We start from the raw sequence: 26,363 nt of genomic DNA, 5'->3' as shown, positions 1-26,363 counted from the left end.
GACTTTCCCAGAGGGGAACCCTTGCAGCCTCTGACCCTCCTAGAGTATGCTACCAGCAACAGCTCCCGCACAAGCCAAAAAGCATTCAGTACAACAGCCCCGTCCCTCTCCAAACCAGTGAGATATGCTCTGGGGCACCATCCCCCTTCATTTTCCTGTCTGTAACATCATTAGGAAACATATTGCTGCTCTACTTCCATTAACCCCCCACTGCATCCCCATCTTTCGGCCCAGCCACTCTCACACCTGTACCTCTTTCTCCGCCTCCACCCTCTCACCCAATTACACAGCCTCTTACCACCACCCCAAAACTCCCCTCCAGCCAGAGCCAAACTCATGTAAATGCCTCCCTCCCTCCCATCATCAGCCTGCTACCACTTCTCACACCTCTCCCTCCGGTATTCAGAGTCACTTCAGTGATTCACTCCATCGAGTTATGACAACACACAGCCATGTAACTACTACCAGTTATTATCAACCACCCTTCCCATTCACCCATTCATTGCTTGTCTCCCTCCCTTCTTGTCTTCAGTCAATTTCAAGCTCTTCCAGTTAGGGGCTGTGTCTTCCTCTGTCTTTATACAGTGCCTGACACAATGGAGCCTCCGTCTTGATAAGGTGCTACAAAGAAACTACTACTAAGAGAAGACCAGCACTGACCCAAGCGTATCTAAAAACCCAATTGTATCCAATAGCGGGCTTTGTGCTTCATGGTTATTTTAGTTGGATCAAGATAATTCTATATCATGTTCCATAAACACGTGAAATTTAGTCAGAGGCATATCAGCCCATAATGTAATGTTGCATCCTCTACCCATGGTAGGTTATGCAGTTTAGTTATTTGAACAAATAAGGCAAGACATGCAGCTGGACTCTTGGCTTGTTTCCACTATAGCTCACCAGTTAACAGTAATCCTGATTATCCGGAGGCTTTTAAGGGATACATTATGCTGAGAAAGATGCATTTTTATTCCATAAATTGCTTTAAAAGTGTTGTACAAAATGTTACACATTTTAAAAACTATTCAAAGTAAGGTGACTGATTCAGGATCCACAAAAGAGCAGGAAAGCATTGTTAAGGTGAACAAAGGATTAAGCCCTGGGGAATCTATGCCAGCAACCACCAGTTCATCTCTATTAATTGAGCAGACATGCAGACAACTAGGTGTGCCATTTATTTAATGTTTGGATTCACAGACGTGCACTGCTCCATCAGTCATGCCAATTAAGGGTTAAGTCTTGGAGTTGCTACAGAGGCAAGTCAAGCTGTGATCATTAATGGGAACACAGAGGCTGCCAGGATCACGTCCTGACTGGGTGTGTGGTTTAGCAGAGTACTGATTAAGCAGATTCTGATGTAATTTATTGCACTCGCTTTAAAACTTATAAACCGAAACATTCTTATGTACATCATCAAAACCCAGAAAAATAATCCCCTACAGCACTGCTGCCTTCCTGCTTTTCTTTTCATCTCTTTGCTTGTTCTCAACGCCAGAATTCTGTTTTGGCAGCAGATCCAGAAGCGTGTTATGCAATCTATAGACCACATTACATACAGTACCTGTCTCAAGTGGCCCTTTCTAGCTGGTGATATTTTATAAAACGTTTTTCATAGTTCACTAAGTAAAATATTTCAACCTACAGGCATCTGGTAAATCTTACAAAAAGGAAAACAAATTAAAATATTACAACATAATACAACTTTGATACAGAATCAGTTTAGACAAGATTTCCACAAATGTTAACAGATTTATAGTGGTCTTTACATAAATCTAGGTTGCTTTTTCTATATACACAGATTGAAAACCCTGACATAGTAGAGTCTTGTTGTGTCTGCAATGAGGACGCCAATTCGATGTTTCCAGGAGTCAGCTTTGACCCATTGCCTCAAGTCCTCAAAGGAGTTTGGAAATGTCTTCGTACTGAATACTTTCAACTCTCCGTCCTTTTAAAGGCCCCTGAAGATGAATAAATTGCAAGAAACATAGAAAAAAAAAAAACCCAACCCTACTTGTTGAATCTCACAATAAATAGTTAAAAATTACAATATAACTAAACTGAACCAAATCAAACTGGTTCATATTTAGTCCTGTTTAAGAAAATGACAGCTAGTAAGTGAATAGCAAACAGGAAATGAAATAACTGCATGTCAACCAACTTTGGCATTTTTTCATATTGTTGTGTTCATTTGCTAATTGATTTTTAACTAATATACAATTTTACTCCTTCAGAGACTGTGGACAGGTCAGATTCTGAGAAGACTGCACATTATTATAATTATGGAATTATTTACTAATTAGCAAGATTTAAAGAGAGATTGGACATTTATATGGACAGAAATATTTGAGTTTTAGAAGTCAATGGTACATTTTGGAAGGGATATAAAATTTCATGCTTCACCCTCTAACTATTAGGAATTAGAATGAGATCTTCTTGTGGAGAGAAGATTATCCCACATCTGGCTATTGCAAGCATCTTGAACCTTCCTCTGATGCATATGGCGCTGGCCACTGCCGGAGACAGGATAATGGACTAGATGGGTCTGATCTAGTGTGGCCATTCCTGTGTTACAAGTCAAAGTAACCAAATGCATGGGCAATTACTCTGGTTGTCTGTTTAAGAGCAGTAACTGCACACACAAGTTATGTGTGAGTAGATGTCTCAAAAATATGATTCGCAGTGTACTCTTGGAAGTTTGGAAATAGTGTTCTAAGGGGAAAACATGGGCATAAAAATCCTTAAAAATCACCACCACCACTAAAGGTTTGTTCCCAACTGTGTTTTCTCTATTGCTTCTTACCGTTTGTAAGTTTTCTGTGCTATTCGGTTTATTCTATTTCATGACAACTTTAAGCAGTTCTTTTTAATTGTCTGTGGAACAATCACTAGAAACTGTTGAATTCACCACTTGAAATGAGAAGCAATGTAACACCACTAAAACAAAGGCATTTAGAGAAACCACCATCCTCAAACATCAAAACAGAGTCACTGAGGGCTGGTCTACACTACTGTTATAAACGGCCTTATGTTGACCTAATTATGTCCATGTCTACACTACAGCCTTCAATCCCGCCGATGTAAGTGCCCTACTACACCTACATAATAATAACTCCACGTCCACAAAAGGCACAAGGCTTATGTCAGTGTAGTTAGGGCAACACAACATCTGTGTAGACACTGCATCCCTTATATCGGCTGTTGGCTGCCACTCCCCTGGGGAGCTGGGTGGCCGGACCCCGCTCTGGGCTGGGATCCGGGATGAGAAGCCTGAGTAGCTTAGGAAACCCCCTCACAACCCACGCCAGCTGGGAACCGGAACAAGAAGCCTCGGGGGCTTCGGACACCCCCCCAATACCCCTCCAGCTGGGAGTCGGGACTAGAAGCCTGGGCAGCTTCGGAAACCCCGCCACATCCCCCAGCTAGGAACTGGGATGGCTTTAGATCCCACCTCCCCAGCGAGGAGCCGGGACGAGAAGCCCAGTTGGCTTCAGATCCTGCTCCCAGAGAAACCCTGGCACCACTCCCCGCCTGCCTGCTCCCTACTGGGAGGGGAAGCCTGGTCAATTTCACAGCTCAGTGAGCCGTGAAATTGAGAGGGCAGATAGACCCTGCTCCCCCGGGGTGATAAGCTCCAGGCGGCTTCCTCAGCTCCCAGCGGGGAACGGGAAGTGGAGGCAGAGGGCAGCCCACCAAGAGCCTGTGGGGCAGCTCCCAACACTGCCCCGTTAGGTCAGTGGAAGCGCTCCTGGAGAGGACATGCACCATTGACCCAAAGAGGGTAGTGTGGACATGGACCACCACAATAATTGCTGAGGTAGCTGTAAGTCAACCTAATACAGGTCAACTTACATTTCCAGTGTAGACATACCCTGAGAGAAATTCTGGCCCCAATGAAATCAACAGCAACTCTCACTGACTTCAATGGGGTCGGAATTTCACCCTAACACTAAAGATTTATAGGAATCGTATAAAAGAAAAAAGGCCTTTTACACTAAAGCTCAGCCCAAAGAATATTTTCCATTGAGAAACGTGGTTTGTAACAGAAATGCAAATAATCTTAACTATAAACAGCATGAACAAGGATTCAACATCTATTAAGCAGCAAACTACACACCCAGCTTGGTAAAATACAGTAAGAGAATTCTCTTATCTCATACATTTTAAGCGTACTACTTTCCCAGCTGAAAAGTTATTGTATCATTAACAGAGCACCTTTAAATGAAACCTACTAAATATTTTACAAATCTATTTCCCAAATTCAGTTTGTATATGTCTTTTAATGGATGGAGCGGCTGATTGGAACTTGAAAGACTTGTGTTCTATTCCTATTGGCTAGCTGGGTGCCCTGAGCACCAATCTGTGCCCCAGATTCCCCATCTGCAAATGGGCAATAATGATATTCACCCTTTGTAAAGAGCTTTGAGATCCACTGATGAAAAGTACTATGCATGAAAGAGATTAAATATATTTTAAATGTACTTACAGATTCAATTATAATTGTTGCTGAGAAGTTCTTCTCATTTATAGATTCCAAGATGCCTTCGTTTCCTCTGTAACCTCCATTTAAAACCAGAACTTTCTTTCCTGAAACAGTAAACAGGGAGAACTTTATCCAAAGGAATGTTCAGTGTCTTTTGATCAAGCCCCTCTCTACTGAAAACGTAGGACAGAGTCACTTTGGGAAGTCTCTCTCCTACAGCTCTTGGAGATATAGTGTTCCCTTGAAGGCAATGCTCAGCTTTTCTTCAGGACCTGCTTGATCCTAAAATGGATGAGTGTTATAGTCGAAGGTTGTTTTGTTTTTAGGAAGCTGCTGATGCCTGTTTAACTAGGCTGAAGAGCAGAGAAGAGACAGGGGAGGTGTGCAGCAATGGGAGTTCTTATATCCTCTGATACAGCATTCACCCTCCTTCTCCAGCTAAGCCTGCTGCAGGGGCAGGAATCACCTTCCTTCTAGAATCACTCCCCTTTGGGGGCACCTCGCTGTCGGTGACACTTTCCTGGTCCTTGAATATCAGGAGCCCAGGACCAACTGGGGCCAACTGTTTGCACCGGTACACAAGAGGAGGAGAGAGTTTCCTTGTATCAACTCTGCCCTGAAGAGCCTGTGAAGGAATCACCACAATCCAGCACTTTATGTCTATTAGGGACCTACAGGGGCCCGGTCATGAGTCAGTGACCTTAAGATACTCCATTTTCCATCTTTTTTTTTTCAAAATCCTTGTAATTTCTCCCTCATCGAGCACAAAAATATTCCTAAATAAATAAATAAATAAAACCAATGCTAAAAACCCAATATCTAGAGGTAATCTTAGAGTAAAACTCCAGACAATGGAGGAATCTTTAAGGTGAAAAATACCTCAACGATGCTCTTACATTGTATTATATGTATTATATAGAGGGGAAATGCATGTTAATAATGACTAAGGACAATCAGTAAAGCTCTTTGACAAGCTCATACTGATACTTCCTGGCATCTGAAGACAGATGCTTTCATCCAGTCAACTCAAATGATTTCATCCAAAAAAAATGCTTATCCTTCTAAGAAGAAGGATAATTCCTATTGGAAAGAGCTGTGAAATCACCAAAAAGAATAAATGCAATATTTGTACCAATAGCAACCAGAGGATACCTGGTACATTACAGGAATATCTTACTCCATTGTGGAGAAAATCAAAAGTAGCAAAATGACACTGGTCACCATAACCTTCAGGTGACCATTGACGAATTACAGCTCAGAAGAAAGAAAGTCAGCCATCAGATGCAGCTTTGATAGCTGGTTTGCAAATGAATGTACCTGGTGCTGGTATTACTGTCTCTAGATGCGTCTGGTCAAGTTTCAGTTTGTCTCCAGAATCAATCATCTTTACGACTGCTGTGTATTTATCAATTACCTCCTGTCATGGAAAATTAAATATATTTTAAAAAGGGAAAGACACCTATAACTTGATTATTCTCTTATTAAACTATACAGATAAGAGGATTAAAAGCAAATGGCCATGTAAAATTAATTATACAAATACACTGGCATAATTACAAGACACAATCATTCTTTAACTTTCTGCTAATTTGTAAAATAGTCTTAATAGCAAAGAGATTCAGGAACATAGAAAAAATTTCAAAAGTGGCAAGTATTTTCAGGTGCCCAACTTGAGAAGTCTGAAAGGGACCTGGACCTTTAGAAAGTGCGGCGCAATCACCATCTGAAAATAAGATCACTTTTAAATGTCTCAGGTTGGGCATCCAAAATGACTAGTCACTTTTGAAAATTCAGGCCATTGGTTTTTGTCATGCTAGATCACAGATCAATGGTTTATCTAGTGTAGTATCCTGTTTGCAACAGTGTCCAGTACTAGCTATTACAGAAGATCATCTGATGTTTCAGACCATTAGGTCAGGCCCACCAGACTGAAGAACTTGTGAATGCATGGGACCCTTCTTTGGAGATAATCTGGGATTTTTACACATCAGTGCCTGACAGATTACTGATCCAGTCTCAGGAATTGAAATACCATGCACTGCTTTTGGTCACACCCCAGCAACCCAGCTTTAAGATGTATGTATGGTCTAAGAAGACTCATTGACAAAATCAGAGTCTGAAGAAAACAGTAACAAGAATAAATTTAATACAGAAAAATGGTAATCAAGAATGAAGCAGTTAGTGGATGCCCCCAAGCCACTATTCTGATTGGCAATAAATCCTAAATCACTCACTGCCCAGAAGAAACTGAGAATCTGTTAACATAAACCCTAAGAAAGTTAAGGGGAAGCCCTGATAGTTGGGGTTTAGCCACTACCACCATAAGCAACCAAATAAACAGATGTTTTCTAGTCGCTGTAGAAACAGAACTGCGTCAAATCACTTTTATTCACAAACTTTTGCCAGATAAAATTCTGTAGGTTCACCTTAACAACTGCTTTCTTCTTATGATACTTCTCACCAAGCTTTTTTGTTACAATTTTTACAACAATTTCCTGGAGGAGGGAAAAAAGGAAAGAGAAAAATCTAAATAAACAAATAAAAACAACTTACTCTCAACTCAGCGTTTACACCACAAGTAGCTTTTAAAACCAGTTGTCCCCACAAGCAGACACTGATGCTGTGCTCTGTAGTGTCAGTAGACAATGACACTTCTAAGACATGACATTATAGAACTTGCCTTTATGGTGCGGTTCCTGCAACTATGAAATCTCCTGCCCCCACTGACTCAAAACATACTTACATTTGAATTCAGTGTGTTATATGATAGCCCTAAATGGGTCACTCATAGCAGGGACTGACCCAGGAACTTTGGATTTAACAGCATGAGCCTCAACTCCCTAAGCTGGAAGACACAGCTATGTTTGTTCAAAGGCTGCAGCTTACTCTAAATCTCTATATGGTCTGACCACTAGAGTGGGAAAAAGACACCCCGTTAAAAGGGCATGTAGATAAACTCTACAAGCACCTGTCCTTTAACTACAAAGTAAGCCATCACTATACAAAAGAGCTCAAATATTTGAAGTATAATGCTTCAGAACAGTAAATATTGTATAGCAGCCAGGAACACAGAGATATTTGCAAAATCTGTGAGCTATTCACTTACAATAATTAGTCTGTTTGGAAAATAAAAAATGTACTTTCATTCATATTCTGCTTTCGGATCTATACGTGTTGCAAACCAGCAAGAGCTATCTGTGCCTTCCCAAGGGCAAAATTTGGCCTGATAACTATGTAGTTATTTAGATACTTACAGGCTGCAACCAGTAGTCTGTTCGGGCTGTTTTTTTCTTTTCTTCTTCAAACTATAGAAGGAAAAAAAAAGGCAAATTTTTTGTCCTTTCATATCAATGCAAGGTTCCCACCTCTCAAAAAACTTGAACAAGTTCTATGCACTTAGGCATCAAACCAAACAAACCAAAACAGAAGAATGCAGGTGTTTGCTACATTGAAGTCAATGTGAAGAAATCTAGAAATACACATAAGAACGGCCATATTGGCTCAGACCAATGGTCCATCTAGCCCAGTACCCTGTCTTCAGACAGTGGCCAATTCCACGTGCTTCATAGGGAATGAACAGAACAGGCAACCAATGAGTGATCGATTCCTGCTGTCCACTCCCAGCTTCTGACAAACAGAGGCTATGGACACTCAGAGCAGGTAGGTGCATCCCTGACCATCCTGGCCCATACCCTTCGATGGACCTATCCTCCAAGAAGTTATCTAATTCTTTTTTTAATCCTGTTATACTTTGGCCTTCACAACATCCCCTGGTAACAAGTTCCATAGGTTGACTGTGTGTTTTGGGAAGAAATACTTCCTTTTGTTTGTTTTCAATCTGCTACCTTTAATTTCATTGAGTAACGCCTAGTTCTTGTTATGAGGAGTAAATAATACTTACTTATTCACTTTCTCCACACCAGTCAAGATTTTATACGCCTCTAACATATCCCCTTTTAGACATCTCTTTTCCAAGCTGAAAAGTCCCAGTTTTTTTAAGCTCTCTTCATATAGGAACTGTTCCATGCCCCTAATAATTTTTATTGCCCTTCTCTGTACCTTTTTCAATTCCGATATATCTTTTGTGAGATGGGGCAACCAGATCTGCACGCAGTATTCAAGATGTGGGCGTACCATGGTTTATATGCAGGCATTATGATATTTTCTATCTTATTATCTATCCCTTTCCTAACAGCTCCTAACAGTGTTAGCTTTTTTGACTGCCACTTCATACTGAGCAGATGTTTTCAAAGAACTATCCACAATGACTCCAAGATCTCTTTCTTAAGTGGTAACAGCTAATTTAGACCCCATCATTTTGAATGTACAGCTGGGATTCTGTTTCCCAATGTGCATTTGTCAACATTGAATTTCATCTGCCATTTTGTTGCCCAGTCACCCAGTTTTGTGAGACCTCTTTGTAATTCTTCGCAGTCTGATTTGGACTTAACTATCTTGAGTAGTTTTGTGTCATCTGCAAATTTTGCCACCTGACTGTTTACCCTTTTTTCCGTATCATTTCTGAATATGTTGGACAGCTCTGGTTCCTGTACAAACCCATCGGGGACACCACTATATACCTTTCTCCTGTTTGAAAGCTGACCATTTATTCCTATCCTTTGTTTTCTGTCTTTTAACCACTTACGAATCCATGAGAGGACCTTCCCTCTTATCCCGACTGCTTACTTTGTTTAAGAGCGTTTGGGGAGGAACATTGTCAAAAAGACTTTCTGAAAGTCTAAATACACTATATTCACTGGATCAGATCACCCTTGTCCACGTTTGTTGACCGTCCCTCAAGAATTCTAATAGATTGGTGAGGCATGATTTCCCTTTACAAAAGCCATATTGACTCTTCCCCAACAAATCATGTATTTGATAATTCTGTTCTTTACTATAGTTTCAATCAATTTGCCTGGTACTTAAGTTAGGTTTATCTGTCTGTAATTGCCAGGATCGTCTTTGGAGTCTTTTTAAAAAATAGGCGTCACATTAGCTATCCTCCAGTCATCTGATACAGAAGTTGATTTAAGTGATAGGTTACATAATGCAGTAACTAGTTCTGCAATTTCATATTTTAATTCCTTCAGAACTCTTGGGTAAATACTATCTGGTCTTGGTGACTTATTACTGTTTAATTTATCAGTTTGTCCCAAAACATCCTCTAATGACTCCTCAATCTGGGAGAGTTCCTCAGAAAAAAAGAAAGGCTCAAGTGTGGAAATCTTCCACATATCCTTCCTCTGTAGTGACATTGATGCAAATAATTCATTTAGTTTCATCGCAATGGCCTGATCTTCCTTGAGTGCTCCTTTAGCACCTTGAGCATCCAGTGGCCACATTGATTGTTTCGCAGGCTTCCTGCTTCTGATATACTTAATTTGTTTTCTATAAGCTTTGGGTCTTTGGCTAGTTGCTCTTCAAATTCTTTTTTGGCCTGCCTAATTATACCTTTACACTTGACTTGCCAGAGTTTATGGTCCTTTCTATTTTGCTCAGTAAGACTTAACTTGATGTCTTATTGCCTTTAACTACTTCTTTTACTTTGTTGTTTAACCATGGCGGCACTCTTTTGATCCTCTTACTATGTTTTTTAATTTGGGGTATACATTTAATTTGAGTCTATATTATGGTGTAATTTTAAAAGTTACTATGCAACTTGCAGGCATTTCACTTTTGGGCCTGTACTTTTTAATTTCCATTTAACCAGATTCCTCATTTTTGTGTAGTTTCCCTTTCTGAAGTTAAATGCTACTGTGGTGGGCTTCTTTGGCATTTTCCCACCCACAGGGATGTTAAATGTAATTGTATTATGGTCGTTATCACCAAGTGGTTCAGCTACATTCACCTCATGGACCAATCCCTATGCTCCATTTAGGATTAAATCAAGAATTGCCTCTCCTCTTGTGGGCTGCAGGACTAGCTGCTCCAAGCAGCAGTCATTAATGGTGTCTAGAAATTTTATCTCCGTATCCCATCCTGCTAATATAGGGGTAGTTGAAATCCCCCATTATTAACAAGTTTTCTATTTTTATACCCTCTCTAATCTCCCTGAGCATTTCACTGTCACCATCACCATCCTGGTCAGGTGGTCAGTAGTATACCCCTACGGTTATATTCTTATTATTCAAGCATGGCATTTCTATCCATAGGGATTCTATGGTACAGTTTGGTTCATTTAAGATTTGTACTATATTTGACTCTATTCTTCCTTTCATATATAGTACCACGCCCCTACCTAGCACAATCTATGCTGTCATTCCTAAATATTTTGTACCCTTGTATTAACCATGTCCCATTGATCATCCTCATTCCACTAAGTTTCTGAGATCCTTTTATATCAATATTTTCATTTAATTCCAGGCACTCAAGTTCACCCATCTTAGTTTTTAGACTTCTAGCATTTGCAGATAAACACTTATAAAATGTGTTACTTTTTAGGTTTCATTATGTGATGTAATTGAATGGGACTTTTTCATTAAGAAGAAAAGCAGTTCTCTTTAAACTTTTATAAACTTTTGACTAGAATAAAAATACTTTTCTTGTAAAATGTGTAATAAGCAAGGGCACTTGAAAAATCCACACCCCTTGACTTGTATCAAGTCAAACAGGGCATGTGTAGAATATGAAGCACTGGTATTACATGGGGCAAGCCACTATGGTCTTATAACTGATGAGCTGTTGAATTCCACTGAAACATGGAGCTTCAAGTCCTTTTCAAAGGTAGCCCCAAGTAGGATGCCGTAGTGATTTAGCCTTAGGGTTACAAAAGCATGGATCTCTGGGTAACATTCTCACTGTACCTCCATGATCTCATCCAGTGCAGATTTCTTCTTTTTCTCTTTTGATTGACCTGAGCTGTGCGCAGGTTCTTTCCGTTTAACTGATCCTGCTCCTCCCACCATCTTCAGCGCACTTGGTCCAAGGACATTGCTGGAAGAGGGTTCAGATTAATAATACAATATGTTTTCATTCTCAGTCCTAAACTGACACCTTTACAAAGATGCCCCTGGTGAACAGGCTGTGCAGAGGTGCTGCTGATCTTTTACACCTCAATCCTGCCACATAATCCTACATGGATCCTGCACCAAATTTCAATGAGCATCTGTATGGACACAGGAGCAGATCAGTTTGCAGAATCGATGCATGGGATTATAAACTCTTTGGGACAGGAATTGAACCTTCTTTTGTGTTTGGATTGCAGGCACTCCACGAAGCAAATGACAATCTGATGGTCAAACAAACTTACTGGTCCAAGACTTAGATGGATGCTTCAACTATTTTAGTACAAAAATGTTACTTCCAGCACACATTACAGGGAGATTTATCTGTAGATATACAAAAGGTGAACAAAAGCCTGTACATGAACAAAACCTCTCAGATTGAATAGGGCCATATGTTCTTGCTTCTCTGTAGGAAGCTGCTGCTTTTATAGTCAGTGAGCAGAGTGATCAAGATCCTATAACTGGATATGGATTCGCTGGCATTTATTCTGAACCTGGAATTTTTCAATTTATTTCACTGTTTTTAGAAAAGATGATTTCTGATTTTGCAAGAAGTCAGTCCTTTTGTCTGCTTTGGTAACAATGATTACTGTCTCATATTCAAACAATGCTTCATAGATGTAAAGTGCTATATAAGTGCTAAGGATAATTAAAAATAAAATAGTGTAGGTTATCTTGATCTAGATAGTCTCTCTATGAGAGTGTTTTACTTCTGCATTAATGTTACAGAAGTCTTGTGCTTGGGGGCACCTCTGACTCTGCATAAGAAATTTAGGTCACTTGGCCGTTCCACAGAGGTCTAGCCAGACTAATTCCAGTGAATAGATGGCGAATGCTCAGAACAGTACTTCTTACTTTTATGAGTTCTGTTCAGGGAAGTTTATATTTTAAATTCTGTAATCACCATGCACACTACCGAGAGTGGAATGCTTAGATGTAATTTATAATTATGCTCAAAGCTTAAAATCCCTGTCTGTTATTATACCGAACCAGTTTATTGTCTCATTTTCTGCCTAGCACATCTCCCATCAGATATCTTATCTAAAAGCTTCCTCTGTGATGAGAGGAAAGCTTTCATTTTACCTGTAATATGTTTAATTACAATATCGTCCTATGAGAAAGGATTGTTTATTGCTAGCCAAGTGCTTTCACAGACTGCTGTAACTTCTTATCATTGCTTGCATTACTGATCCCTTTGTCTTGCACAGTTTACGGTTACACAATTATGATGAAACTCAATGAAGTTTACAAAGATTTATTTGGATTTACCCACCCGAATGCTGATCAGGAAAATATACTGCAGGATTTGGTCGCAGTAGTCAAACATGGGTTTACAAAATTAAGTTAGCCAACGAGCAGTGGATAAGAAAGGCAGCTGGGATAGCGGATGCTCATTTAAATATTTGTAATTGTATATTTTATCCCTTTGTCCAACTTTTCTTATGTTGCTTGTCTTCTTAGGAACCAATCCAGCAACTGGCTCCCAGTGAATGGATGCATGGACCCCCACTGATTTCTGTGGGGCTCCACACAGGAGTCCACCCAGCAGGCCCATAGATTCAGAGTTTAAAGCCAGAAAGGATCATTAGATAATCTAGTCTAACCTCCTGTATAACACAGCAGGACCACGCAATAGACCACATGTGTTTTAGAGGCAAGAAATGTCCTTCTGTACATGTGGACAACACTTAGCACATTGTGGGTGCTGCCATTATACAAATAATAAGATAGGACACAAATAGAATGGGATGCCTTGGTATCTTTTCCTCACCTTGTTTTAGAAGATGCAGCTACTGAAGTACTTGCTCCTTTGTTTAAATTAAACGCAACTAAAAAAAATAAAGAGATGTTACTCTATTTCTATCCTTTAAATATAATTGCATTTAAGGGTGTTAAAGTGAAGAACTGCAAATTAGATGTATCACAAATGTGGAAAGATTTACTATTCAAATGTTTTGTCTCATCCTTTAAAATACACTGCTTTATGCAGTATAAGAAATTTTGCTTTTCTATAGTGCTTTTCATCCATGATCTCAAAGCACTTTATCTACACTAAGCCGCAGTGCTCAGTCCCCTGCTTTAACACTAGACCATAAATATCCTCAATAAATTCTAAACATACATAATAAAATTCCAGTTACCTTTCTCTTCATCGTTTTCTCTATTTAGTTCTGTATAGACAGGGCTTTCCTGCTAAAGAAAAATAAAATAAATGTCAAGGGTTGTATAAACAACTGACATGTGATATCACTGCTGGGGATCTTTAATTAGCTCAATGTTTACAACTATTGTAAGTTTACCAAACAGGCCTGCTATACCACTCTGGCCTGATCAGTTACGAGGATTAGGGCTATAAGACATCTTGTTATAGACCCCTTTGCAGAATTCTTCAATTAACATTCTTTATATAGATATCAAACAGATGGGCTATTAATAAAAGGCAACTTTTCTTTCCTATTGGAGCCATATTTCTTCCTGAGCCAACACAGCTATACAGATTTAGTGACAGAGTGACAGCCATTCCAAATGATGCAGAAATAATGAGACTCTTCCCTATTTTCAGGCACTGCAGGTTCATAGATTAATAGCAATGTAGGGACGGAAGGGACCTCCAGAAGTCATCTAATCCATCCCCCTGCGCTGAGGCAGAAACATGGAAACCTAGATCATCCCTGACCATGTTCTTTAAAACCTCCAGCGATGGACATTCCACAACCTCCTTTGATTACCTACTTCAGTAGATAACTATTCTTATTAGAAAGATGTTTCTAATATCTAACCTAAATCTACCCAAAACTGGACACAATATTCCAGCCAAGGCCTCACCAGTGCCAAATCAAGTGGAAGATTACTTTCAGTGTCTTACATATAACACTCCTGGTAATACACCCCAGAATTATATTTACCTTTTTCACAAGTGCATCATGTTGTTGGCTCCTATTCAATTTGTGATCCATTATCACCACCAGATCTCTTTTTGCAATACTACCATTTAGCCAGTTTATTCCCCATTTTGTAGTTGTACACTTGATTTTTCCTGCCTATGTGCAGTTCTTTGCACTTGTCTTCATTGCATTTCATCTTGCTGATTTCAGACCAATTCTCTGATTTTTCATGGTCATTTTGAATTCTAATCCTGTCCTACAAAGTGCTTGCAACCCCTCTCATCTTGGTGTCAACTGTACATTTTATAAGAACACTCTACACTCCATTCTCCAAGTCATTAGTGAAAATATTGACTAGTACCAGACTCAAGACTGACCCCTATGGGAGCCCACTAGATACGATTCCCCAGTTTCACAGCAAACTATGCTTTACTATGCTTAACTATGCTTTGAATAGAGTCTTTCAATCAACTGTGCACCCACCTTATAGTAATTTCATCTGGACCATATTTCCCTAGTTTTCTTATGAGAATGTCACATGGGACTGCATCAAAAGCCTCACTAAAAATCACGATATATCATGTCTACTGCTACCTCCTTAACCCCTCCACAGTAGGCTAGTATATTTGAATATTAAACTAGGAAAAATACTTATTTTAATGCTGTTTAAACCATGGATACCTGGAATTAAAACAGCAAGTTTCAATCTCATGCATCAATAGGTTAATGAGTCCTGGAACCACACCAAAGCAAAAGCACTCTAGAATGCAGCACCAGTACTAAATAAAATTACTTTTCACCCCTGGAACTTGGTTTCCCAACCTTCTGATGATCTAAAACATTTGTTATTTTTGGGATTAGAAAGTCATGTAAATATCAGACCCTAAAAGTCATGTCACTTTGATTACTATCTTGCTTTTCCCTCCCATTTAAATTCAAAGAAGATTTTAGTAGCTAATATCTTGAGAATGAGACATTTTTACATAGTTTTCCTTCAGTTAGCAACTTCCCTCCAGTACTCATGGGCTAATGTTTCCCACCAGTGGAATTCAGAGGTTGTTGCTGGAGGCTCCTTCAACTTAGGCTGCCAGAAGTGTTCTTCCACAGCTGTAGGAAAAACTGCAGCAATCAATTATGAGCATTAAAACAACTTGATATAATGTATTTGATTGATCTTAATACAATATATGTCTAAGTGTTCCTTTAGAGAAAATATTCAATTTATAATCTTGTTATTTACAAGACTATCAGGGTGGGTTGAATTCAGGAAGAAGGTGATAACAGAAAAAAAAAAAAGGAGCAGGTCAGAAATTTCTCATTCTGTTGAACAGCTTCTCTTCTCATTCATTATTCATGGGAAGTAGTGAGCACTGAATTCCAGAAGTAGGTAGGGAAAAAGGATACACAGAGTTTAATTATTACAGTAGAAAAAGAGGCAGGAATGGAAAAATCCCTCCAAAAGAAATCAAGCAATTTATAAACTAAGGAGTTACATGGGAACCAACCCAGTGACACCTTCCAATCAAAGGAAGGAATGGAAACTTACTGTGCCAGTCTTCCTCAGATGAGACTTAGACATTCCCCCCCCCCTCCCCCAATGCCTTTAGGGACTTCTATGAATAGTTTCCCTTAAGCCCAGCAGGCTAACTGGTGCAGGATTTTTACATCTTGTCTACAGCAACCTTGAAACCCTAAGGCCTTGGCATTTTGGATAGAAAGAGATGAACAGAGTACAATTGCATATGTTTGAGATGTCTCTTTAGAGCTCTAGTAATGACCATTTATGCCACAACCTTCCAAGGTTAGAACTAAATGAAGGGAAAAAAGATTTTCCAGGAATTGTGGAAAGAGGAACTTACCTTGAATAGAAAGGTTTCTGGAGCTATAAGAATAACCTTTTCCGCATTACAAAGGCAGAGTGTTCCTCATATGGACATGGGAACTAATTCCAAAACTTGCCTTTCAAAGGTAATGGAGACTAGAAAGGCCAGTCATACACTTATTTAATTTGCCAGTGTGATTGAACAAAGCACCTGATACTTAAAATGGAGGATCCAATGTGGCAGGCTACAAAATGCTGTTATGCCTGGTACACACATTTCTACAGTGCTTCGTTGTAGGACTCCAACCGAAACTTCTGAAGAAACTCTAGTGTAGCTGAGATTGTCAGAATTTTGGGATTATTATAATATTTGTATCAGAGCAGCATCTAGAGGTCAGGGGCCCACTATACTGGGCACTGCACAAACAAAGTGGCATTCCCTGCTCCCAAGAGCTCTGTTTCCTTTGGCACCAGAAATGTAAATTTGACCAATGAATAAAATATCCTGGTTGAGTTCTGTCTGGATACCACACTATATCAGAAAACAACAGTAAATCCATGCTGAACTAGACTTCTCTTCTGATGCCCAGGCCGTTAACTGTAGGTGTTCCCAGTCTATATGAATGAGTCCCTGCTCCAAGAGGTTTAGTAGGTATGACGTGGGGTCCTTTGCTATCTAGCAATTCCAAAGTGTCGTCTGGGCTGGTGGAGGCCTAGGGAAAGGATTTCACCTTTTCCTCTTTTCTCTGAGCTATCTTGAAAAGCAGCAGATTCTTCTCTACCCAAGACATTATTTTCATTGCTATGTAGAAGCTTTGACCTCTGGTTAATTCCCTGGTTTCAGAAGTTCTCATGCCTTAATCATAAACCAGCCACTGTCAGGAAGTAGCAGACTTCCTCTGCAAGTACCATAATTGCCCACTACACGGTTTCCTGCACCTCCTACCGATGCACCTCTTGATATTGAAGAATGGGTAACTATAAGCCAGGGCTTGACAAACCCTGGGCTCCAGGTTGCCATGGCGCCTAGGAATTTAATACTGGCGTCTAGTATTTCTCCCAGTGAACGACTGGGTCCTGGGGGGAGCAGCTGCCATGCTCCAGCCAGGGCGCCACAGTGTCCATGTGGCAGGGCCAGGAGGGGGAGGAGCGCTGCAGCTTCTGCACTCCAGCCAGGGCGCCCCGCCACTGGGCCCACATTGTAGGAGACGGGCAGGGGGAAGGGGCGGGGCCGGGAGGGGAGAACAGTGGCCACCGCACTCCAGCCAGGGCGCCACTGCGTCCATGTGACGGGGCCAGGAGGGAAGAGCGGCTGCTGCACTCCGGCCAGGGTGCCAAGCCACTGGGCCCACATTGTCTGGCTCCTTAATTTCTGGGCTGGCTCCTAGCTACAAAGCAAATTTGTTGAGCCCTGCTATAAGCCTTTTCCAATAATCCTGTAATCCCATAATGGTACAGCTTCACAGGGAGTGGACTCCTCATGTGCATCTGTTCTGGTCACAGACTACCTGAAGTACCCCTAAGGCTTTAATGTGGAACCAGCCTGTGGCAAGAGACTCTTTCCTGCCTTTCGGAGTCAGATCCCCTTCCCTGGCAGAACAAGGGTTTAGGATCACAAGGCACAATTCCCATTCCACTGCTTCCTAAAACCTGAGCCCTCTTGTCCAGCAGAGAAAGCCAGATAGGCTCAGCATATTGGAAATTGAGCCAAAGGCAGGACTTGACAGGAGGCACATGCTTTACTGCACGCCCAAACTTGCTGGGGAGGGGGAAGGAACAGTAAACATGATACATAGCACTGCGAGAAAGACTCTGGAGGAGAAGAGCCCAACAAACACTCCCTCACTGAGAGAAGGCAAAGGAGGAGGGGTTTAACCCGATTTTTACCCCACTTGTGCATTAACAATATTAATTGCTGCTTTGCAAAGGATGCACTTGCTTTTGCCTTTTTGGAGTCTCTTGGATTTGCAGGACTAAGCGAGTAACATATGAATTCCTCAATTCAGAGTGGGAGGAAGGGGACCTATGTAGGAGTCCTGATTCTTTCCACAGGGAGCTGAGGACCCACTTCAGTATCTGGGAGGGTGGGGGTGGAATGCTGGATCCTTCCAGGGTTGTTCTCCCCCTCCAGGTGGGATTTATACCCTAAGCTGTCCACATAGTAAGGAAGAGAAGGAAGGTCTTTCCTCAGAAGCTCCTGATCATGATTTTATGTGCTGGAGTCATGGCTCATCAGGGCAGGGAAGGGACTTGACATACCGATCTAACGCTGAGTGCAGGCCCTAGCAGTTCATGGGTTGGCTGGATGGCAACAGGCAGAGCATAATTCTCCTCCTGCACACCCCCTTGTAAGTGCTACCTCATGTAGGAAACACCACTTAGATTTACACCAGGTGTTTGCAGGACAGCTCTGCCATGCCTGAGTGGGGGGTCGAGGAGTCTGGGAGGAAGGTGGCTGCAGTGGCAGATCCAAGTAGTTAAAACCACCACACTAGTATTTATCCAATCCAGGGGAGAAGAAGGAAGATTATAAATCACAATTGCACATCAAAAAGTAAAAGTTTTTTAAAAAAATGCTCAGGAGAAACTGAACCACCACGTTCCACCACCAGACAGAGGCAGAAAATCTGGTAACTGATGGGTGGAGCTTAGCCCTGGAGTTACCAGCAATAGCATGGGATCGCCTCCAAATTGCACAGGCAGGTGGCATTAGCCCACGAGTGATGAATTTGGAGAGTAGCTGTGCAATAGAAACACTAGTTATTTATCTAGCGAAAGACTGATCTAGTGCCAGAGGCATGCATAGCACTTTCCAGGTACAAAGTAATATAAGGTTTCTGTCCTGAAAAGTTATAAACAACACAGTGGCTCGAGGGCCACAAATATCATTTTTACAACCCTGAAAGGCCACCAGTCTATCAACTCAAAAAATATACCATTAAGGACAACAAATCACTACCTAAACATCTTGATGCTACTGTGCTCATTTTTACATTCACTATTTTACACCTACAAATTATTCACAGTATGTCACACACTCACAGTCAAAGCACTAGTGTAGACGAGTGACTGTCACTACACACTGAAGCACATTGCCAGGCAGCTAAGTTCACAAACCGGAAGGCCCTGATTTTTAGAGTCCTGCTCCTCCTCAAGCATGACGAAAGGAGCTCAGTGAGGAGGCTGCCTCCTTGCTGATCCCCCATCCCCCTGGCTGCAGCAGGGAAACCGCATGCCCTGTGCACTCCATTTGGGTCCCTAGGCAGTGGCTCCCTTCTGCAGCCAGGGGCACGGGAGATCAGTGCTCCCCTCCCTCTGGCTCCAGCAGAGACCTCAGCACCTAGGGATCCAGGCAGAGTGCTTTGCTCTCTGCTGGAGCCAAGGGAGAAGAATGCTGACTCTGCCCGGGTCCTTAGGCAGCGGCTCCCTTCTGCAGCCAGCAGGACGGGAGCAGCAGTCCACTCAGAAAGACCTCACGGGCCACTTTTTGCCCCTGGGCCACAGGTTGGGAACCACTGATCGAACATATACATTTAACAGAATATCAACATAAGCAGATTAGTGTTATGACTAAACAAAGGAAAAAGAGGAGCATGGTATAAATCAACTTTCCCTAACTGATCAGGCCAGGTTGGCATAGCATGCACATTTGGTAAAATTTCATTAAGTTTTACCATTTAGATCATCTGAAAGCCACTTGGAATCACAGTTTTCCAACTGTCTGAGGTTGTTCCAGGAAATTTAATGAAGAAAACTGAATTTAGCAGGCAAACAATTTAGTGAATGTTACAATTAAATATAAGTTAGAAATAGCTGGCAGGATTGCCATATCAGAAAAGACCAGTGCTCCAGCTGGTCTGGTATAATGCCTCTGGTAGTAGCCCTAATCCTCATGGTTCAGAGGTGACAAAAAAATATGAAAGCAAAGCAATCCACGATGCATGTTACCAATCCAGCAACAGTTACCTGAGGAAAATTCCGCCCTAACCTCAGCCAGAGACCAACTTGTAACCTGGAGCGTGAAGACTAATCATTTGCACCCTTGCTAAGTAACTGCAAATGGGATTCCATTGGAAAATTCTGACAGAGTAGTCCCTTAGTATTAAATGAAATATTTACTTAATAAGAACACCTTTGAGCCTGAAGATTGGTAAATATAATATCTTCTCACCTGTTCTTTCCCCTCCAAGCCTCTCCTAACTTGCTCTTCAATGAATTTAGCAGTTTTTTCTTCATCATCAAGGTCCTGTTTCTTCTTCTTCTCTTGTTCTTGCTGTCTACGGATAGTTTCCGGGTCCCGATCAATATACTGGATATACCAGCCTTTAGGAGTCTCATCCACCTTGCAGAAGCCTTAAAAAACACCCATCCACCATGTTTCAACGGTTACTCTCAAAACAAAACTAAAGAAAGATAATACTTACATTTAAGAAATTATGTTTATGGAATAAGTAAATGCCAAGACATTTATCATAGATTGCTATTAGTGTGTCAATGTATCAATTAACTGTAGCACAGAATTTCTTCATGCACTGTTCTTGAATAGCTGCTTTTAAACTATCTTAAAGCATAAGCTTTTCCATCAGCTAATCAGATTTATTTTGAAATAGGTCAGTGTAGCTAACAGTGGAATAAGTATATTAGCTTCCTTTGTTTAATGAAGAAAGCACTTCTATTCCCTTATTTTAACAAGGGCAAAAGTAAATACATACATATATAACTACACATACAGAATGGTGTGCTACAACATAAATTTTACTAGAATGAGTTCTAATTACTCTCACTTGTAATTTTATTAGAGTAAGTTTGCCATTGGCCACATCATTCATGAGTGACTCATGCACGTCATTACAATGAGTGCCACTAAAACCTTCATAGCAGACCATCTATTCTCTATGATATGCATTTATCTATTATTGCAGATATAAAGCCTTAAACTTTTCACTAGTTCAGGAATCCATATTGACTACCCAGGGCCTCAAGCCATCTTCATTTGTGGAGCAATTCTATATTTGGAGGCAATATTTCTCTAATGGTTTTTGTTGTTTTAAGTGGCAGTTGTTGAAAATTGATCAGAGTTTAGCAGTAGTTCCAGTGGACATAGATCAGTGGATAGAATGCAGATGAAGCAGGAAAAGGCTCTCAAGTTAGCATAAGGTGTGAAATTTATCATATGCATATCAGCATTTATGTGACACTGATGTGAGTACAGCAAATGTATATGCATACTATTTTTATGGATTTTCACTAATTTATGGATTTGGACTAATCAGCAAATTTTATTGATTAGCTATTGGCAATAGAGTCACTCAATAACCATTTCTTAAAAGAAATAAAAATACCTTCTCTCCCTAACCATTTAGTAAAGTCAGTTAGGGTTTCCCACTGCGTGGCGTTCATGTGGATGTGTTCTCGATGACTGATGTATTCATTGTATACAATATTATTGTGGACTCTTTTCGTTCCTAAAACAAAAATATATTACTGTTAAATACAGTTCCATCACTGGGGAGATGATGATGTGCATGTTACTGAATTATAAAGGGTCATCAAAAAAATACTCAAAATATTTACCAAATCGTCTCCTGAGCAGTTCTAAGAAATCATTTCGGAATTCCCTGATGGCATAAAAAAGGAACTATTTAAATAATGTTTTTATAGTCACGTAGCATTTCCATTTATAAATGACAGTGGAAAAATATTTACAAAATAAACAGTGTTCAGTTCAAAGAAATATCACCAGATTCAGGTAGTCCATTCCCTTTTTCAATGGAACATTTTAAAATACTGTATCATATGCAGAACACTATATACACCTACACGAATCTACATGCACAGTGTATGTGCCTATATTTATACAATTGTGCAAGCACATCAACGTACCCTCACACACACACTTTGGCTATGTCTACTCTGTACACCACTAGTGGTGGTGTGCAAGGTATATGGAGCTACACACTGCAGTGAAAAGAAAGTGCATCCACACTCTGGTGGGTAGCTACATGTGTCAGTGGAAGGCTCCGGCAGAGCAAAAAGGCACCAGCACTGTGGACCTGCCAGATCCTTTCCCAGCTGCCTCCCCCTGCCAGTGACTTTCCCCACTGCTGCAGCCTTTCCCCATGGGACGGAAAGACTCCAGCAGTAGGACACTGCACTACTAAAAATAGCAGTGTAAATGGGAGATGTGCTACTTGGGGGTGTAGAGAGCCATGTAGGGTACATACCCAGAGAGTTCAGGCATGTCTTTACTCACCTAATCAGTGCCTCATTGTCTACTATGCTATTTATATCTGTGCTGGGGGAAGAAGGGGGAGAGGTGGGATGTGCAATGTGTGTATTCTACACGCCTCCAAAAAGCGTGTGCAGTGTAGACATACCCTTTATTGTCCTTGACCTGTCAGCTGCCTTTGACACCATCAACTATGCTCTTCTTTTTGAAATCTTGTCCTTCCTTGGTTTCCGTGACTGTCCTTGCATGGTTCTCCTCCAACCTTACTTATTGCTCCTTCAGAGGATCCTTCTCATCCTTCCTCCAACTTTCTGTGTGGGTTCCACAGTGCTGTGTCGCTGGTCCCCTTCTCTATCTTATGTCGGGGCAATCACATCAGCAAACACAAATTCAGCTACCATCTTTATGCTGACAACTCACAGATCTACTTCTCTGCTTCAGATCTGCCTCCTTCTATCTCAACTAAAATCTCAGCTTCTCTCTCTGACAATTCCTTTGTCTGTCTAGCTGTCAGCTCAATCACAACATGGCTAAAACAGAGTCATTTCTTGATCACTGTGGACAACACCACCATCTTGCCAGTGACTCAGGCCTGGGACCTGAGTGTCATCCTGGATTTGGCACTCACTGTGGGTACTCACATCCAGCCTATGTGCTTATCTGGCTGATTCTTTCGACATACCATCTCTAAGATATGGCTTTTCCTATCCATCCACACAACCAAAATTCATTCAAACTGTCATCATCTCACATCTCATTACTGCTCCATCCTTTTCACCAGTCTTGACAAAGGCACTGTTCCCCCCATTTATATACATTTAGAGTATTGTTGCTAAGATCGTTTTCCTAACCCGTCACTTTGTTCATGACACCCCTCTGTTTGCAACCACCACTAGCTCCCCCTTCTCTATTGCATCAAACATAAGCGACTTGTTTTCACTTTCAAGGCCCTTCAAAGTCAATCCCCATCTTACCTATCGTTTCTCATTCCCTGTCGAGCTGTTGACACTCACCTCCAATCATCCTATGATGCCAGCCTCCATCACACACGTAAGTTTTCAAATAAGTACCTTTGTGCTTTCTCCCATGCTGCTCCTGACATTTGGGAGGCACTCCCCACAAACATCTGCAAAGCTGCCTTATTATCCATCTCCAAATCACTCCTCAAAACTGTCTTTTGCTATGATGTCTAAAAAAACTTGATGACGATTACAAAGCTGGTGTTCTGAGACCACTGCCTATCATGCTAACAAATACTGTCCCCTTGTTTCCTTGCACTTCCCTGTCTGTCTTCACCTGTTGTCTCTTATCTTAGATTATAAGCTCTTCAGGACAGGGACTGTCTTTTTGTTTTGTGTTTCCACAGAACCTAGCACAATGGGGTTCTGATGTATGACTAGGGCTCCCAGGCACTACGATAATACAAATAAACAATAATAGTAACTTCTACCAGTTGACATTTTCTTACTGCACAACTTCAGAGGGATACTAATAATAACAAAGTTCTGCATTCTGACTGGCTAATAAATTAAAATAAGATATTCAGAAACTGGATACATTTTTCAAAAATGATTAAGCCCCATTGAGTTGCAATGAGATTTAGTTCTCTAGTCATTTAGGTGCTTTTGAAACTTTTACCCCTTAATTTTTCATACAGCTGTTTTAAAATATCTATCAAGTAACACTACAGTAAAATTTTAAAATTCATCAAAATTCAGCTTCTTCAATGGGGACTCAAAGAGGGCACATGGACGCAACCACTCAGATTCAACTGCAGGATTAAGGCCTATGTGGGGAAGTTTGAGAAACTAACTCTGAAAAATAATCCATGAATTGCTGAGGATCTTCAGAAGCAAGTAGCAGCTGTCTCTGGTGGGATTCGGACATACAATGACATTTGAAGCCATTCTGTAAAATAAAAGATAAACATTATCTTGACTTACAGTAGTCACGAAACTGAAATTTTAAACATCAACAAAACCTAAATGAGAGTTGAACTGGTAATACCATCACTGCATAGTGCTGTTAATGTGGGAGAACAGAGATTAGGCAGTAGTTGCATGACTCCTGCTTTTGGATTGCTGAAATGTTTGTTATAAACCCTATTACTGTTACAAGGAAAAGAGATTCCCTTCACTTCACCAAAACAGCTCCACACCCCAGCCACTCCCTTTGTACCCTTCACTCACACGTCTTTTCCCTTTTTCCAAATGATCCTTTATGCCCAGAATGCCCTCTCCACCCCAGCATAGCAAGCATCTATGCTCTTCTTTCAAATCCCTCAAAACACACTTCTTCTGTGAAGACCACTTAGCTTTAGCTCTCCTCTTGCATAAGAAATTTTATTTTTAATAATGCTGCACTGCTATATAATTATTTTATTTCTCAGACAGATGGTGCTCAATATCCCAATGTGTTTTTAATAGTCTGGCCCTGAGCGGTATTGAGTGCCTGCATTTCCCCTTGATTTCAATGTAAGTTATGGGCATTCAGCACTTTAGAATCAAGTCTTTAGGTCCCAATCCTACAGACACAATAGCAAAGTAGTTATCTTACTCACCTGATTAATCCTTCTGAGTACATGCATAAGGGTTTGTCATATTGGGACCCAAGGGCTTGATTGTAAGTACCGAGTGTCCATAGCAGCCTGAAAGGACATATGGGCAGAGGATATCATCCTCTGTTCTGTACAGTGCTAAACATATGGTCTATGTTCAATAAATAAAGTGATATGGGACTTGTATTTTCTGGGGCAGAAGAACATGTATCAAGCAGAATATCAGTGTCATGAGTGAAGACAGAACTCATTACAAGTTCTTCATTTTTGCTAGAGATCAGTGCTACACCTGTGAGAGTGGAAAGGCTAATGCTCCAATTTGTCCAAGTATTTGTGATAGTGATGCCCTTCCACCAACGGGGACAGAAAATCTAGTCTATTAGTATATTGTTCATTGTGACAGTCAAAATTATTACTGGAAGAAGTTAATAAAAGCATCTCATCAGAGGACAGAGGTACTTGCAAAAGCTGTAGCGGAACTCAACCTTTCACTCTGTTTATTAATACGCTTACAGTTGTTTTTCAAACAAATGTCAAGCAAAAAAATTAAATCTTATCCAGTATATTTTATTAATGTGTTTTGGATGGATTATTATAATGCAGAGTATCGACTTCAAGCAGGTCATGTTTAATTCACTGAATTGTAACTGAATTTGTAGCCTCCGCTGATATGCATTAGCACTGATTTATGCAAAATTAAAAGATTAGTTATGTAAAAGGCTCCTCCTCTGCTGTTGACACATGTAAGACTTTATCACTAGGCTTCCAACAGGCTTGTGTTTCAACTAGGTTTATGCTGTTGCTGTGAGTGAGGCGCCACTTGCCCTGCTCGATGGCCCTGAGCTCCCCTTAGCGCTTCGCTGAGGACAGTGAAGAGCCGAGTCCTGCCCACCTGGGAGAGCCGAGATACAGGCCGCTCTCGCTTACCAGGTGGGGAAGAGACTCAGAGATAAGGTCCTTGTCCTACTCCAGGCTCCCACCCAAACGGACCTCGTAGCCCCCCTAATGCCGACACAGACCCTACCCCAGCTGGGAGCCGCCCTCCTAGTTAGGGCCCAGGCCTAGCCCCTGTTCTATCCTCCCGACCTCCCCCCGTCCCCAGGCCCCCGTCATGCCCTCGCCCAGTCCTGCTCCAGCTCAGCCCCGTCCTGTCCCCGCAGTCCCGGGCCGGGCCCAGACCAGCCTAGCGCCTGTCCTGTCCTGTCCTGTCCCCCCGCCCCGGCCCGCCTCACCTCACCTCGTCGCGGCACTGCTTCTGGCACATCTGGCAGTACCAGCGCAGCTTCTGCAGCCCCTTGGACTTGATGCGGTTGGCGATGGCCTTGGGGCTCAGGAAATCCGACTTCCCCATGGCGATGGTGGCAGCGGCGTCTTCCTCCCCTCTCA

At 41.3% G+C, this 26,363-nt stretch overlaps 1 protein-coding gene across 3 annotated transcripts; it reads right to left on the bottom strand.

Annotated features, from left to right (window-relative positions):
- Positions 1–1,156: 1,156 nt before the first annotated feature.
- Positions 1,157–26,361, bottom strand: KIN (Kin17 DNA and RNA binding protein). 3 transcript variants are annotated; one of them, XM_067534949.1, is made up of 14 exons: positions 26,215–26,353; positions 24,981–25,067; positions 24,234–24,328; positions 21,766–21,809; positions 21,534–21,656; positions 20,363–20,544; positions 13,626–13,677; positions 13,256–13,313; positions 11,284–11,413; positions 7,735–7,785; positions 6,907–6,975; positions 5,798–5,897; positions 4,484–4,584; positions 1,157–1,958 (listed from the first exon to the last, which is right to left on the bottom strand). In XM_067534949.1, the coding sequence occupies exons 2-14, from the start codon at positions 25,005–25,007 to the stop codon at positions 1,896–1,898; spliced, it is 1,095 nt and encodes a 364-aa protein (XP_067391050.1). In that variant the 5' UTR covers positions 25,008–25,067; positions 26,215–26,353; the 3' UTR covers positions 1,157–1,895. The 3 variants fall into 3 exon arrangements, with proteins under 3 accessions (XP_067391050.1, XP_067391048.1, XP_067391049.1); XM_067534947.1 differs by lacking the exon at positions 24,981–25,067 and having other exon boundaries at positions 26,215–26,361; XM_067534948.1 differs by lacking the exon at positions 24,981–25,067 and having other exon boundaries at positions 13,626–13,674; positions 26,215–26,361.
- Between the last annotated feature and the right edge of the window lie 2 nt (positions 26,362–26,363).

This window comes from Emydura macquarii, unplaced genomic scaffold, assembly GCF_026122565.2.
Source record: "Emydura macquarii macquarii isolate MOO-44397 ecotype Brisbane River unplaced genomic scaffold, CSIRO-AGI_Emac_v2 contig_3470, whole genome shotgun sequence".
Lineage (NCBI taxonomy): Eukaryota > Metazoa > Chordata > Testudines > Chelidae > Emydura > Emydura macquarii.
This window is presented reverse-complemented; position numbering and strand designations above follow the sequence as displayed.